The 17,051-nt window shown below is 30.6% G+C and overlaps 2 protein-coding genes across 2 annotated transcripts; both read right to left on the bottom strand.

The window, feature by feature from the left end:
- Nucleotides 1-698: 698 nt before the first annotated feature.
- LOC100779877 (uncharacterized) lies at nucleotides 699-3,480 on the bottom strand. The gene is given in 3 exon segments (NM_001255357.2): nucleotides 699-1,161; nucleotides 1,748-1,993; nucleotides 3,126-3,480. Coding segments are annotated over 3 exon segments (897 nt in total). The 5' UTR covers nucleotides 3,448-3,480; the 3' UTR covers nucleotides 699-832.
- Nucleotides 3,481-5,785: 2,305 nt separating this feature from the next.
- On the bottom strand, nucleotides 5,786-8,125 carry LOC102663330 (phosphoglycerate mutase-like protein AT74). The gene is made up of 2 exons (XM_006577418.2): nucleotides 7,822-8,125; nucleotides 5,786-5,976 (listed from the first exon to the last, which is right to left on the bottom strand). Exons 1-2 carry the CDS (start codon nucleotides 8,123-8,125, stop codon nucleotides 5,786-5,788), a joined length of 495 nt encoding a protein of 164 aa, XP_006577481.1.
- Nucleotides 8,126-17,051: the final 8,926 nt, after the last annotated feature.

Genomic DNA, 17,051 nt, shown 5'->3' with positions numbered 1-17,051 from the left:
TTCTTCACTTGGGCCTTTAGCCTGTATTTGGTCAGTTTCAAGATTCTTATCAAGTGGTGTGGGATCTATTCTGGTTCATGGTTAATACACAAATGTATAACTCCCTAGAAATTTAATTGCACTTTTATTCATCACTGTAGGAATTGGGTTCAACATCATGCAACTAGCAAGACAAAGCAGCAACGAACACCAAGCAGCAACCAGCAACCAGCAACCAACACCCAGCGGCAACGAAGAAGATGAAGCAACAACAGCGTGCGACAGAGGAAGCAACAATGTGCATAAGAAGAAGAAAAAAAATCAAAGAAGAAAGAAGAAACAGAGGAACAATGGTAAGAAGAGGAAAAAGACGAAGCAGAAGAGGAAGAAGACGAAACATAAGTGAAGTGGCACATAAGAGAAAGAGAGTGACTCGTACGGATGAGTCACTATTCCTTTATATATTAAAATGACTCAAGAGTAATTTAGTCATTTCACTAAGGATGTTGAGTGTCCTGGCAAAAATGTTGGATACCCAAAGTAACACCCAACTCTTATTCGTAAAAAAAAATATTAAATTTTTAAAAAATTAGTTAAAAGTCATAAGTTTTTATAAAATATTAAACAAAAATATTATATTTTCGTCTTGGGTCCATAAAAAGTCGAGATCCAATCTGGGTGTACATATCAAATTTTTATGACAACTACTAAAATCTACGTTTTCCATCCTAAATATTTTCATGTAATGATGCAATACTTCTCAACAAACATTAATTCATGGAAAGAGGGGATTAAAAAGAATCTCAAACTAATACAAAATAACACGGGGAAGATACTTAGTTATGGATTATGATCATTGATCAGACTTCAATTTGGGAGGTGTAGGGATTTTAAATACTGAGTAAAGTGATGCTTGGGACTGAGAAATCAGTTTCTCTCCCATGTCTTGAAGAATCTCTCCGTAATGTAACAACATGGCTCCGTTTTGAGCCATATGCTTAGCCCTTTCTACTTCATCATGATTGGTTAAACTTGGATTTACCCTCTTGATCTTAAGAACATACTCTCCATCGCCCACAATCTCAAGGTCAACGTTGACTGCAAGATCACCATCTAACAATTGTTCTTCCCCTGGCTCTTTGGGAAGTTTATAAGATGATTTTTGTGCATTCATACTCTCACCTACACAACATATGCTAAGCAATCAACAAAGTAAATTATATTATTTATACATATATTTTTCATCATACCATTTTACACTTTCTTTTGGCCTTTATACTCACGCTTCTTTTCTATGTTTTTTAAATCATTTAATTATAAAACAAGCAATACAAAAATATTTGAGAAAAAAATGTTTTATTTTGTTTTTAGTTTCTACAATTATAACTAGTTTTGATTTTAATATAATCCCCTCAGATTTTTTATGTTGATTTTAATTCTTATAATTTCGTAAAAATATTTGAAATGGTCCCTATTATTACTTGTTGATATCATATGCATCTAAACATGTTACATTAGATATCATCTCAAAATAATTTATATGACGTCCAAATACATATTATATATCATCTCTATATGATAATATAAAATATTTTAAAAAAATTATGAAGACTAAAACTAACATTTTATTTATTGAAGAATTAAAATCAAAATGAATCATATTTAGGGGAAAAAAAAGAACTGAGATCATATTTAGTCCTAAAATAAAGACACCAACCATGTCCATGAAATTTGCATGCTAACAAAATATTCAAGAATCAAAGATTACCCTCGTGCTTAATTTGTGTTTTGCTGTCAGGTTCGACAGAATAGCGGTCTGGACGTGCTTCCTGATTATGCCCTGTTTGAGTTGAATCAGTGCCAAAAAGTGCGTTGCTGAATAGGTTATCCAAATACTCTTTGATCGCGTCTTCCCCTTGTTCTTCTATATGGCTTGGAATTGCCAGCTTATGTTCTACCCCAGGCTCTTTGGGCGCTGTATAAGCTGATTTATCTGCATCCACATTCTTCTCACCTACGTTCAAACAACATAATTAAACAAAGCAATTAAACATTTAAAAGTAAATACACACATCTTTATAATACCATTTTATAGATAATTTTTTCTCTTATTGTATCTTTCAGTTATTTCACATCTTATTTTCACACTCTCGTTTCTTTCTTTTCTACATCTTTTAATAAAGAAAGTTAGATTTTAATTTTCTTATTTTATCAATGTAAATTAAAAATTATTGCAGAGTTAAGTAACAAATAATTAATTAACACACAATTTTGAAAATAATGATTACAACAATCAATAACTCAATCTTTGGTTTGATTATGGTGTAAATAAATTTTACGTTCATGGTATATTCTAATTAAATTTAAGAGATATGAGATACACACAATAATTTATATAACATATTTGTTGTGTTTATTTCTCTCCTCCATGGTATCATTTATTACATCTCTCTTTATATTTCTCTTTATTTAAAATAATAGCAAATTTGTATTTTTCTGTATTTTACATTATTGTATATTTAAAATTTTAAATTATTTTATTTTATTTTATCTTTTATATAACAATAAAAAAATGACTAAAACAATAACTCTTACATGCCACAGGTGCAACAATTGGTTTGTTTTACAAGCATCATTTTTCTAAATTTAAAAAATTATATAAAGAGTAAATAATACATGAATTGTGCACGTGGTAATCATCTTTTCAAAATTAGATAAATGTAAGGTAATTTTTACATTATCATCATTAATATAATATTTTATATATATATTTTAAAAGTATTGATACACATATAATAATTTATACATTATATTTTATATTTATCTTTCTCCTTTCTCCTATCATTTATTCTATATTAAATTTAAATTTATCTTATTTTTTTCTCTTTTTTTACTCTTAGTTAGATATTTTATTGTATAAGTAATTTCTCTTTTTTTAGGAAGATTTTATCATTCAATTATAATCAGTCATATATAATAAATACCTTAAAAATTATATCTAGCATGATTTTTCAATGGATCAATAATAATTGCACGTAGACATTAAACTCAAACAAATTAAAACTAAGTTAGAAATAAAATTAACATGTCTTAAAAAATTTAGGCAAAGTTAACAAAAAAAAATCGAGAATTACATATTTACGCACCCTTGTTGTCCTCAATTTGTGTTTCCTTATTCTGCCCTGTTTCAATTGAACCACCGCCAAAGAGCGCGTTGCTGAAAACGGTATCCAAATACTCTTTGATCGCGTCTTGTCCTTCTTTTTCAATTTGGGTCGGAATCTTCAACCCCTGAGAACACTTGGGTTCGCAGTCACCAACCACGTTCAGCCCCTCCACCGTGGAACTTGCACAATCCAACTCGCAGTGCTCAATTTTGTTCAACGATGTGGCGCACGCGAAAGCAACGCACATGAGCGACACGAAGAGGGAGATCGGAGATGAGGGTGGAAGCGTTGACCGCGTCATGTTGGTGAAGAGATGCTGTTGATGTTAGATTATGGGTTAGGCAGGGGAAGAATGGTGGTATTTATTTGTGGTTTTAAAAATGGAGAGGTTGTGGAGAAGAAAAGGTAAACTCTATAATGTAGCAAGAAAGTGTTTTTAATTCACACTACTCAACTGCCCCAACTAAAAGTATAATTTAATTAGCATTCACCTATAAAGATGTTTTTTTTTTATATATTAGAATATCTGTTAATCTTTTTTTCTATTAGTTAGAATTTATTAAAAATGATTAATTTTTAATAAATTTGAGAAAAACAAACATTAATTGAAAAATAAAACTTATCAAAATTAATAATTTTTAATAAATTTCAATTAATCATAAAGAATATTCAGAACAAAGAGTCACTAAAAATATCCTTAGCCTTCCTCTTTATATTATTATTAATAGGGGAAGAGAGACCCTTAGCATCTCTCTAAAAAATTTAAATAATATAAAAATAAAAGTTAAATATAGTTAATAAAAAATGTCAGATTAAAAAAATTAATAATATAAAAGTAGTGAAAAGTTAATGTAAGTTAGAAAAAAAATTGAAATTTAAGAAGTGATTTAAGAGTAAAATTGTTAGGTGAAAAAATTAATAACTTTTAATTAATGTTACATAAATAATAATGTTAGTATAATTAACTAAACAAAACAAGTGTTTTATTGTCTTATTTATAAATAATTTTATGTAAATAATGAGAGTAAAACTAATTTGTATAATAAAATCAATTTTAAAAATTATTTAAATAATTTACATATTAATTTATGAAATTTAATTATAAATTGGTAAAACAAAAAAATATAAATTATTCAAAATAAAACATTTAAAATGATATAAAATAATTTAAAATATTTATATGTTAAATATTTTTTAACTTATAAATTTTAATAATATGAAAAAAATTAATAACTCTTGACTAATAATCAATAGGAAATAATGTTGCCTTAGTGACTTATTGCTTTGTCTATTTAAGCTTCAGGCCAATGTTCTCCTCAAAGTTAATGTTTAACTTTAGATGATCAACAAACAAAAACAATCAATTGATCAGAAGGACCAAAATTACTTATTTTTAAAAAATAAAAAGACTAAGTATTTTGATTTAAAATTAAAAAGACTAAAATTATGAATTTGAAATTATAGAAAAACCAAAATTACAATGTAATCTAAAGAAAACCAACAAGTGTTGACATAATTAATAACATTTTATATTCCTTATTCAAGTTGTCAAAGATTTAAATATTGGTTGAACTGCTGGTAGCAATAACATAGTGAAAAAATAAATAATAAAGAAACTATTTTCATTTTATCTCCACTTTCTTAAATATTTTTACCATGTATGTTATTACAAAATATTAATACTTCACTATTTTATTTTAATTAGATGTGAAAATAAGCTAACTAAGTCCAACAAGATTTTTCTTAAATGGGTCTAGTTTATTTATTTATTTTAAAATAAAGCCTGGATTTGGTTTATTACCTACTATAGACTTTATTTATAATCCTATATGTACCTAACAGAATTATGATAACTTCTTTATAATCCTATTTTGTAACAACGCCTCCATAAGAATAAATTTATCCTACAATAAGCACATATGCTCTTTAAGTAGATGAATATGTTTAACATTTTTAAAAAGGTAATTTATTTTTAAAAAAGTAATTTTTTTATTTTTGATGAATCAATTTATAATTTTGATACATTATAAAAAAATTTAATGTTATAATAATAACACAAAAAAATTATAATCTATATTTAAAATAATTAATAAAAAATTTAAAAACACAATTTATAAAAAGATAGATATGATTATATGAATGTCCTATCAAAAACTTTTTCATAACGTGTCACGTTAATACGTAGTTAATTGTTACATCCCCCATATATTGTTACTTAAAAAAAGAATAAAACAAATAAAATTATATGTTTAACTAAAATAAAATAAAATAAAACATTTATTTTATAGAAATTAAAATATTATATAAGTCTTTAATTAATATATATATATATATATATATATATATATATATATATATATATATATATATATATATATATATACACACACTTTTGAAAGTGCATTTACTCATTCAATTTCATCAATTTGGGAAAGGTTACATCAAAAAGAAAAAATCAACAACCAGGGAAGGTTAAAACAACCAATTCAAATTTTTAATGAGTCAATTTCATTGATGAGAAATGCTAGAGCCTGAGAAACACTTCAGCCGATAAAGGTGTCGAACCCAATCAATTTGTGACATCTGTCAACAAATATTAATTAATTTTAACTTATTAACATGTTTTTCTTTTTCCAAATTTATCCTTTCTGCTTGTTTGCACAGAACACAATGTCCACACCAAAGAATGGGAAACGGCAACATCCTTGAGAGAAGACACGAGAACGGGAGGATGCATCGCTGAAGATGGGATGAGAGTGATGTCCTTCGTCGAAGACGTGGAGTGATCTACTATGGAGCTGATCAAATTTCTTAAGATGGATGGATATATCTGTTGGAACTTGGAATTATAATAAATCATAATATGAGGATCAAACTTATTATGTTAAATTATCGAAAATAAGTTTAAGAATATCTGATAATGATTGATCAAAATGTAAGAAAATTTGATTAATGCTCATAAATAATTGATTTAATAATATTTTTTAACCAAATCATCTTAATTTTTATAAGAGTGTTTTATTTTCTTGTGACGGAGAAAAAAGAATCTATTTTTTTTATTGACAATTTAATATAATTATTAAATTAAATCTCTTATATTAAATTTATCTAAATATAAATAACAAATATAAATAACAATATAATATGTAACTTATATTAATTAACTAAAGAATTATAAAATTCCTAATGAGCTTTGCATTTTGAACTTCATTTTTCTTGTTACATATCTTATATCTTAAATTAAATGTGTGTTTTGGATGAAGATTTAGAAACTGAAATTAATAGAAAATTGAGATTTATAGAATAAGCTCAGATATCAAGTAGAAAATTAAGGTATAATTTAATCCTAAAAACTAACTTATATTATAAAGATTATTCTCATCTTATATATTTTATCTTGACACTATTTATAATGAATGTAAGATTTGAATTTTTTTTCTCAATTTTGAATTGTAAGACTGAACTTCACAACATGTACGTTATTGAAGAGATGTTGACTCTTTTGTGCAGTTCCAAGTTCAAACTCTTACTATAATGATCAAAACCAACGGAATGAGGTTTCTATGCTCTAGTGTGCAGTGCGGTTTTCCATAATCAATTTCAAAAATCTGTCATTTCTTTCAACATTTCATCGCTGTAATATATGATGATGAGATAAATGAGAAAGAAAGGAAGAAAGAAGAAAACGAAAAGTTGAGAATGATACTCCTAAGCAAGAAAGAAAAAAAAGTTGAGATAGAGAGTAAGTGGCATTCAAAATGAGAATTTCAGACGGATGAGAGAGAGAGGGAGAGATAACAGAGAAAATAAAGTTAGGGGTATGTACGGAAAAATAAAATAACTTTAAGAAGTAAAACAAATAATATTTTATATTCAAAGAGTTGACAGATTAGATAAGTGGTTCGACACCTTTACCGGCTGAAATGTTTCGCACGCTCTAACATTTCTCTTCATTGACTCATTCAGTTTCAACAACTTGGGTAAAACAAGGAATTCGAATTTTAACGAGTCAGTTAATTTCATCCCAGGTGGCAGGTACAAGAAGCAATTAAATTAATATGGTTTAAATATATTTTAATTTTTATTATTTGGTGTTTTTTTTAATTTTTTATCTTTACAAAATTATTTTTTTATTTTTTCATTTCAAATTATATTTATTTTTGTTTTTATTCCTTAAAATACTATGCATAACGTTTTAAACAATAAAAAAAATATTATCTAAAGTGTTTTAAAAATTAAAAATAAAATAAATATATAATTAATAATGACTAAATTTTTTATTAAAAAAATAAAAAATATTAAATTACAAAAATTTATAATATATTTAAGGCAATTAATAATAATCTAATCCAAGGTTGTTTACAATTTACATATTAACATTAGTTCAACTGATATTATGTGACAAGACCATGGTGATGGAAAAATATCCTTTCATTTATGGGAGGAATTAAATAAAAGTGTGTTTGGACAGAGAATTTTATCTCAGAAAAATAATTTATTAGAGAATTTAAGTTTTTTTAATCTAAAATGCTTGTCTGAATGTTTTTTTTATGAAGAATTTAAATTTTTGAAATTTTAAAATATAATTTTAAATAACTAAAAATGTGAAATTTTAAATTCCTTCTAAAAGGTGAAAAATTGAAATTCTCTTCTTGATTGAAGAAACTTTCAAAACATTCGTGTATTTCCTTTATAACATTCATCCTTTCTTTCACATGAAAGTTTCTGAAATCCTTTTCTCGAATTCGCGACTCTTCTGTCACGTCGATAATCCTCTTCTTTAAGAAACACCGTTTAAGCTCGTGGAGCATCGATTGGGTGCAGGTGTAGGGGGACACATAGAACTGCACCCGCCAGTTAGGGAAGCAGTCGTCGTTGCCTATCACGTGACGGAGGTGTTCGCCGACACGGAGGGCCTGGGTCATGCCTTGTGTCGTTAATTGAATGTTGTGGTCAGGTGTGGTGGTATACGTCGTCATGTTCCGGTTCCCCTACGACTCCCCATGCCGTATCAATATCCTTCTCTTTGGAAGCACACCAACCATATCTTCTCTTCTCTTTGCATTCATTTTCTTTCACCTTCACAATCTTAAGTTTTTTTTTTTATCTAAACACACAATTTTAAAAATAATAGAATTTCAATTAAAGTATTTAAAATTCTTAGAATTTAAATCCCTCATCCAAACAAGAGAGATTCAAATTATATTTGATAATGTTTTAATTTTGTAAGAAAATGTTTCTTTCAAGGTATGGACAAGATTTTCGAGAAAGTGAACTTGAAAATATTACATTTTTATATTTGGTACAAATTTTGTAAAAATATTTTAAGGATTTTTTTATTATTATGAAAATATTCTAAAGAATGATTATTTCCCACGAATATAAAATACACACAATTTTCTTGTTTTTTTATTTTCACGGAGAATGGTAAGTATATTATATTTTCATGGGAATATAAGTTATTTTCTATAGTAGTAACTATCTATTTTCACTTCATTGTTCCATATTTATTTTTTTATTTTATTTTTAAATAAAATAAAAGAAGAGAGGATATAAAAAGAAAGAAATGACAACTTTAGTCTAAGTAAAAAGCTAGACATATATAATATCTATATTTATACCTATAATAATAAATTTATGAATCCAAAAATAAGTTTAGAATCTACATGACCAAATAATGTTGTTTCACTACTAGAAATATTATTTTTAACATCATTAGCTTAACATCGGTTTTATAAAAATCGATGTTAACAAAAATACAGTAGCATACTCGTAAATAACATGAGCTCGTTAACATGGTTTTTTGTAAAATCGATGTTGTGTTTTAAGTTAATTAAAAACTCAAAACTCTTTTTGCTTCGCGCTTACTCTCCCAAATCCCCTTTTCACCAGAGCATCTAAGCACGCGATTGTCACCATTCTCATTGTCGTCACTTGTGACTCTCACCACTGTCACGCTATCACTTTCACCGCCGTCTGTCAATTTCGTCCTCGTTGTTCACCAGCGTACTAACGTGCTTGGGATGCTTGTTTTGAGACACTGTCATCACTATGTTTTGTGAGCCACTGTCACTCGCGATTGTCCTCCAAGGTTTGTTCTTCTTTTACTTAGCTGATAACTCGTTGGAATGTTGTCATTGTTGTGTTTTACTTTTGTTGATGAAACAATGTCTTACATTGAAGTTAGTTTGAATTAAGAAATTAGTTCTACACACACAGAGAGAGAAGAAGTTTATTCTCAAAAATAGTTTGGAATTACTGTTGAAATCAGTTGAACACGAAATATATATTCTACATTCTTGTAATGTTGTTTATCCATGGCTATTTGCAGGTGACCACGTACCATTACATGGGCAATTGCCAAAGATTGGGCCTTGTAGGCCTTGCTTATATACACTTGGGAGTTAGTCTTTTATTTACTACATTCTATCTCTTTATTTTCCTGTGCCATACCTTAAACTTGGTAAAAATTGAGTTTCTAGTGTTGTTTCTCTTGTTGTATTTAAGTAATAATGGTTAATCAAATGGGCAAGGCATTTTGACCCGGGTTTTTTTTATGGTTTGTTTTATAGTTATTTAATTTTGAAAAATGATGAAAAGAAATCTAATGCTAACCCAACCTCCTATATAAAAGCCTAAAAGTAGAATGTGTATGATGCAAGCTAATTGTCTTTATTTAAAATCATTATAGCAACTTCAATAAAGTTTCTCTTCTAACTATCTACTTTGGTTGATCAATTATCATCAATAATTGCATGTCATCTAAACTCCTATAATATCACAACCCTTGAATTAATCATTGTAAGCAATCTTTGTTTGGAGACAAAAGAGTCAAGTTTCCACTACTATTTGCCTATTAGGTTGCTACTCCATATTTGACCTGTGCTTTCACTGTTGTAGATCTTTGTGAAGGTTGTTATGACTTGTGATTTTGAAAGACATGTTGCCTATAACTGTTGGTGTAATCTGGAATATTTGTCATGCACACTGCCTAAATGATAGAGGACTATACAAGAAGGAAGAGTTTGGCTTGGATAGGCTCAAGATGGATGGACCAATCACTAGAGCAAGGAGTAAGAGATTTCAATAAGAGCTTGGCGAGAGACTAAATTCTCTCATGGAGGAAATAGAAGAAGCGAAACTCATTTATTTTAGCCAACTTTTAGAATAAGATTTATTTTCGTTTTTAATTATATTTTTGGACCTATTTTTGGACTTGTAATACGCTGCTACCTTTTCTATTGTTATTTTTAAGTATTTAATTATTAGATTAGTTATTGGGCATTGGGCCTAATTTAGGAGTTGGAGTTATAAATAGTCTCCTTAAAACACTTAGCTGGCGTAACTTTAGGTTCTTATCAAAGAATTCTATTCTTTGTGGCGAATCATCCTTAACTTATCAATCTCCCAAGATTGTGACATTGTTGTTTTCATCTCCTTCTCTAATTCCGCTTTTTTCCTCTTATTTTTCCCAATTTTATAGAGCCCCAAATTGGTTCCCTAGTTTGCTGAAGCTAAAAATTGGATCCGTAGATCAGGGTTCAATCAATTGGTACCAGAGCTTTGGTTCTTAAAATCAGGTGTTATCTATCCTTAGTGTTTTCTATTTCATGTGAGTTTCCTCCTGTCAATTTTTTTGTTTAACTCTATATTATTATTTTATCTTCCTTTGTTTTATTTCTTTGAGTCTATCTTTCTTTTTTGAACTATTTCTAGTATCAATATCTTTTTATCTTCTTTCCTTTTTTTATAAATATATCATTAAAATTCGTGCAAAAAAAGGAAAGAAAGAAGTTTAAAAAAAGAGAAAGAAATCCAATTTTCAAATTTGGAGGAAAAATTATGTTACAGACTAGATTTGGATTTTCCCAATCACATATTTGCATTCAAATTTGAATTGTGTGCCAAAAAAATGCAGAGATAAAAAACAAAAGAGGAAAAAAAATGAAAAAAAGAAAAACAAAATCTGCATTCAAAGTCTTTCTTGTTTTTACATACCTTTATTTAAAAAAAAATTGTGTCTTGTTGGTTATTTACATTTAATATAGTTCAATTCTTAGACAATTCTTTTCTTCATTCTGGAGTCTTTTAGTTTGTCTTCCTTGGCATTCCTTAGTTTTGTTTTAGAGTATTTTTTTTCTTGGATTTTTGAGTTGAGTTTTGATTTGTGACATTTCACATTGAATACTTCTTGATTTTGAGCTTAAAGGTTCTACATAAGAACTAGAAAAAAGAAAGAGTTGTAAAAGGCAAGAGTGCATATTATAAAAGAAAAAAAGCCTTGAAAGAGTGATACATGAGTGAACTTGAGTGAAACACTAAGTCAAGTGGTGAGGTCCTATTCTATTTTTTACTTGTGCACTAACTTTTCTTGCAGGTATGGATTCTACAAGTAGAGATGCTACTCCACCATCTCCAAAAACTGCAAGGCTCATGACAGATATGATTAAACTTGGTGAGCAAATGAGAAGAATGAGTTATAAAAATGAAGAAAGGATGGAGAGAATGAGAAAGGAGAATGAGGAGAGTTTGGGAAGAATACACAGAAGTAGTGAAGCTTTAAGTGTGAGGATTGAAAATATAGAACGAAGAAGAGAGGTAAGATCATCTAATTCTTTTCATGGAGAAGATGAGGGGTATGAAGATTGAAGACGATGAAGGAGGATGGAGGAATGAGAGGTATAGGGAGAGAAGAAATCATAGAAGATATGAAGGTAGACAAAGAGATGAAGGGATTGAGGGAGTGAAGGTGAATATCCCTACTTTTAAAGGGACTTATGATCTGGAAGTGTATCTTGAGTGGGAGATGAAGGTTGAGCAAGTCTTTGCTTGCTACAACTACAATGAAGAGAAAAAGATCAAATTGGTCTCCTGGAGTTTGAGGGATATGCCTTAGTGTCGTGGAATCAAGTGAGGAGTGATGTTGAGAGGATGAAAAGGTCGATGATTAATACTTGGCAAGACATGAAGATAGTTTTGAGAGAGAGATTTGTGTCGTCCTATTATAGGAGAGACCTTCACAACAAGCTCTAAAGACTAATTCAAGGATATAGGAGTGTGGATGAGTATTACAAATAGATGGAGATTTCCTTGATTATGGCTCAAATTGAGGAGTCTTAAGAGGCCACTATGGCAAGGTTTTTGCATGGTCTCAATAGGGAGATCCAAGACATTATAGAGTTGCACCACTATTCTTCTTTGGAGGATCTCATTCATCAAGCTATCAAGGTGGAGCAACAATTAAAGAGGAAGCAAACATACAAGAAGTCCCCCTATGGCTCTTCAAGTTGGAAAGATAAAGAGACATTCAAGAAAGAGGGAGGATTTTCATTCAAATCTCATGAAAAAGGTGTTGCCCTTGGTAAAAATAACCCTACTCCCACTTCTTCAAAGGAGAGTTCTATTAAATGTTTTAAGTGTTTGGGAAATTGTCATATTGCCTCCCAATGTCCTAACAAAAGGACTATGGTTGTGTTCGGTAATGGGGATATCACTAGTGCATTTTGTTCTAGTTCTTCTAATGAGAGTGAAAGTGAATGTGATGTACAACCTTTGGAAGGTGATCTTTTGATGGTTAGGAGGTTAATGAGGAGGGTGTGTAAGTATAGAGATGAAACTCAAAGGGAGAATATTTTTCGTACTAGATGAATGGTCATGGGGAAAATATGCTCTTTGATTATTGATGGGGGTAGTTGCACTATTGTAGCTAGCCAAAGATTGATTGAAAAGCTTGCTTTGAAAACTTCCCCTCATCATAGGCCTTACAAACTACAATGGTTGAGTGAGAATGGGGAGTTAGTTGTAGATAGACAGGTTTTGATATGCTTCTCCATTGGAAAATATGTTGATGAGATATTGTTTGATGTAGTCCCTATGGAGGCTAGCCATCTCTTACTTGGAAGGCCTTGGCAGTATGATAGGGATGTTGTCCACAATGGTGTCACAAACAAATTTTCATTTGTACATAAAGGGCAAAAGGTTACCCTTAGACCTTTGTCTCCAAGTGAGGTTTGTGAGGATCAAATAAAAATGAGAGTGAAAAAAAAACAAGAGAGAAAAGAAGAGAAAAACAAAATTGATGAAAAGAGAGAGAAACACGAAAAAAGAGAAAAGAAAGAAAATAGTAGAGATAAAAAAAGAGTGAAATTGAAGAAAAAAAGATGAAAATCAAGAGTGAAAATTACAGAGCTTATTCATGAGAGAAAAAGAGGTGAAGAGAGTGATGCTAGCTAGGCAACCTACGTATTTACTAATGACTCATGATTATTGTTTGTCTAATTGCTAGTTCTTTGCCTATAGGTGTGGTAGAATTATTGAAGGAGTTTGGGGATATCTTTTCCAAAGACACCCCTCATGGATTACCTCCTTTGAGAGGGATAGAGCACCAAATTGATCTCATTCCAGGAGCGTCCTTACCAAATAAGCTAGCATATAGAAGCAATTCGGAAGAGACAAAAGAGATCCAAAGGCAAGTGGAGAGCTAGATGGAAAAAGGATGGGTGAGAAAAAGCTTAAGCCCATGTGTTATGCCTATCATCTTGGTGCCAAAGAAGGATGGAACTTGAAGAATATGCATAAATTGTAGAGCCATCAACAACATCGCTTTAAGGTATAGACATCATATCCCTAGACTTGATGACATGTTAGATGAGTTGCATGGTTATAGTTATTTCTCCAAATTTGATTTGAAAAGTGGTTACCATCAAATTAGAATGAGAGAAGGTGATGAGTGGGAAACTGCATTTAAAACTAAGTTTTGGGTTATATGAGTGGATGGTGATGCCTTTTGGGCTAACCAATGCACCTAGCACTTTCATGAGACTTATGAATAATGTTTTAAGACACTTCATTGGAAAATTTGTGGTTGTCTACTTTGATGATATTTTGATATATAGCAAGACACGCGATGACCATATAGAACATCTTAAAAGTGTTTTGGAAATGCTTAGGAAAGAAAGTTTGTATGCCAATAGGGACAAATGCACATTATGCACTAATCAAGTAGTATTCCTAGGGTTTGTTGTGAGTTCTAAAGGTGTGCAAGTTGATGAGGAAAAAGTAAAAGCTATTAGAGATTGGCCTGCACCTAAAAATGTGAGTGAGGTGAGAAGTTTTCATGGGCTAGTTAGTTTTTATAGGCAGTTTGTTAAAGATTTTAGCCACTAGCTTCTCCCTCGAATGAAATTGTAAAGACACATGTGGGGTTCAAGTGGGAAAGTGAACAAGAAGAAGCTTTTAATATCTTGAAAGAAAAATTAACAAATGTACCTATTCTTGCTTTACCCAATTTTTCCAAATTATTTGAGATTGAATGTGATGCATCTAATGTTGGAATAAGGACTATTTTGTTACAAGAGGGGCATCCCATTGCTTATTTCAGCGAAAAATTAAAGGGTTCCAATTTGAACTACTCTACATATGACAAAGAAATGTATGCACTTATTAGAGCATTGCAAACTTGGCAACATTATCTTTTACCTAAGGAATTTGTGATACATAGTGATCATGAATCCCTTAAGCATCTAAAGGGCCAGGGCAAACTCAATAAGCGACATGCCAAATGGGTAGAGTACCTAGAGCAATTTCCTTGTGTGATCAAACATAAGCAAGGAAAGGCTAATGTTGTGGTCAACACCCTTTCTAGGAGGTATTCTTTACTCTCCATGCTTGAAACTAAGATGCTTCCATTTGATCATATAAAGGAGTTGTATGTTTGTGATGATGACTTCTCTAATTTGTTTAAATTATGTAAAAAGGGTGCTCATATCGGATACTTTAGGCATGATGTAACTATTCAAAGATAAGAGATTGTGTGTGCCTAAGAGTTCCATGCATTAGTTGTTTATTAGAGAAGCTCATGAGGGTAGTTTGATAGGACATTTTAGAGTTGCTAAAACATTGCATATTTTGCATGGACATTTCTTTTGGCAACATATGAAACATGATGTGCATAAATTCTATGATAGGTGTTTAGTGTGTAAAAAGGCTAAATCAAAGGTCATGCATCATGGATTATATACTCCATTACCCATTCCTAACTCTCCTTGGATCAACATTTCTATGGATTTTGTGCTTGGTCTCCCAAGATCCAAGAAGGGGAGGGATTCTATTTTTTTTGTGGTTGATAGGTTCTCAAAGATAGCTCACTTCATACCCTTCCATAAAGAAAATGATGCTTGTGTGGTGGCAGATTTATTTTTTAGGGAAGTGGTGCATCTACATGGCTTGCCCAGAAGAATTGTATCAGATAGGGATTCTAAGTTCCTAAGTAACTTTTGGAAGACCTTGTGGAGCAAACTGGGCACGAAACTCCTTTTCTCTACCACTTGTCATCCTCAAACAGATGGACAAACCGAGGTGGTAAATTGAACTCTATCTCAACTTTTAAGGTGCTTGGTAGGTAAGAATTTGAAAACTTGGAAGGAATGCCTACCCTATGCTGAATTTGCTTACAATAGGGTAGTAAACTTTACTACTTCTTATTCTCCTTTTGAGATAGTTTACTGTTTTAATCCATTTTCTTCTCTTGATTTGTTACCTTTGCCTAACATTTTTGCTATGATAAATAAGGATGGGTTTTCTAAAGCCAACTTTGTTAAGAGTTTGCATGAAAAGGTGAAAGCACAAATTGAGAAAAAGGTTGAACAATATGCTAGATATGCCAATAAAAGCAGAGAGAAGATGGTTTTCAAATCGGGTGATCTGGTCTGGATTCACTTAAGGAAGAACAGGTTTCCTTCCAAAAGGAAATCTAAACTTCAAGAAAGGGAAGATGGTCCTTTTAAAGTATTGGAGCGCATAAGTGATAACACATAAAATTGATTTACCACTTGACTATGGTGTGAGCAACACTTTTAATGTTACTGACTTGACTCTTTGTGATGTAGGTACCTTTGACATCAATTCGAGGGCGAATTTTTCCCAAAAATGAGGGTATGATAGAGGACTATACAAGGAGGAAGAGTTTGGCTTGGGTGGACTCAACATGGATGGACCAATCATTAGAGCAAGGAGTAAGAGATTTCAAGAAGAGCTTGGCGAGAGACTAAATTCTCTCATAGAGGAAAGAGAAGAAGAAGCAAAACGCATTTATTTTAGCCAACTTTTAGAATAATATTTATTTTCATTTTTAATTATATTTTTGGACTTGTAATGAGTTGCTACCTTTTCTATTGTTATTTTTAAGTCTTTAATTATTAGATTAGTTATTGGACCTTGGTCCTAATTTAGGATTATTAGTAGAAGTTATAAATAGACTTCTTAAAACACTTAGTTGACAGTTTTTATGAAATTTTCATATTAGACACAGTTAAGAGAGTGCCTCTCTTGGTTCTTGTGTGAAACCTGAGGTTCTTATCAAAGAATTCTATTCATTGTGACAAATCATCCTCAACTTATCAATCTCCCAAGATTGTGGTGTTGTTCTTTCCATCTCCTTCTCTAATTCCGCATTTTCCTTTTATTTTTCCAATTTCATAGAGCCCCAAATTGTTTCCCCAGTTTGCTAAAGCTAAAAATTGGATCCGTAAATCAGGGTTCCATTACTAAATCATAATGTAGCTTATGCAGGCTTCCTAGGCCTGTATTTGTCATGCCACCAATAAACATGCTCCAACATGTATTTGTCAGGATTCAGAACAGAATGTTATTTGCCAAATGAACTTAGTAAAATATTTTATCATTAGATTTAGATGCTTATGCCCAAGAATTTAGAGACTTGAATACCAAGATAGATTCTAATCAAATATAGTCAGTTAATATGATCGCTCCCATTAGATATATCATAATACAATGCCAAAAGTAAAGTCAGGCAGACTCAAGCCTAACTACTTATGTAATTTTGTAAGCACTTTTGGTTTTGTTGTTTGCATTGTGATCACAATATTCATTGTTGGAGACTGTTAG

This window comes from Glycine max, chromosome 3, assembly GCF_000004515.6.
Source record: "Glycine max cultivar Williams 82 chromosome 3, Glycine_max_v4.0, whole genome shotgun sequence".
Taxonomy (NCBI): domain Eukaryota; kingdom Viridiplantae; phylum Streptophyta; class Magnoliopsida; order Fabales; family Fabaceae; genus Glycine; species Glycine max.
Note: the sequence above shows the minus strand (reverse complement) of the source record. Positions and strands in the feature narration are given on the sequence as shown.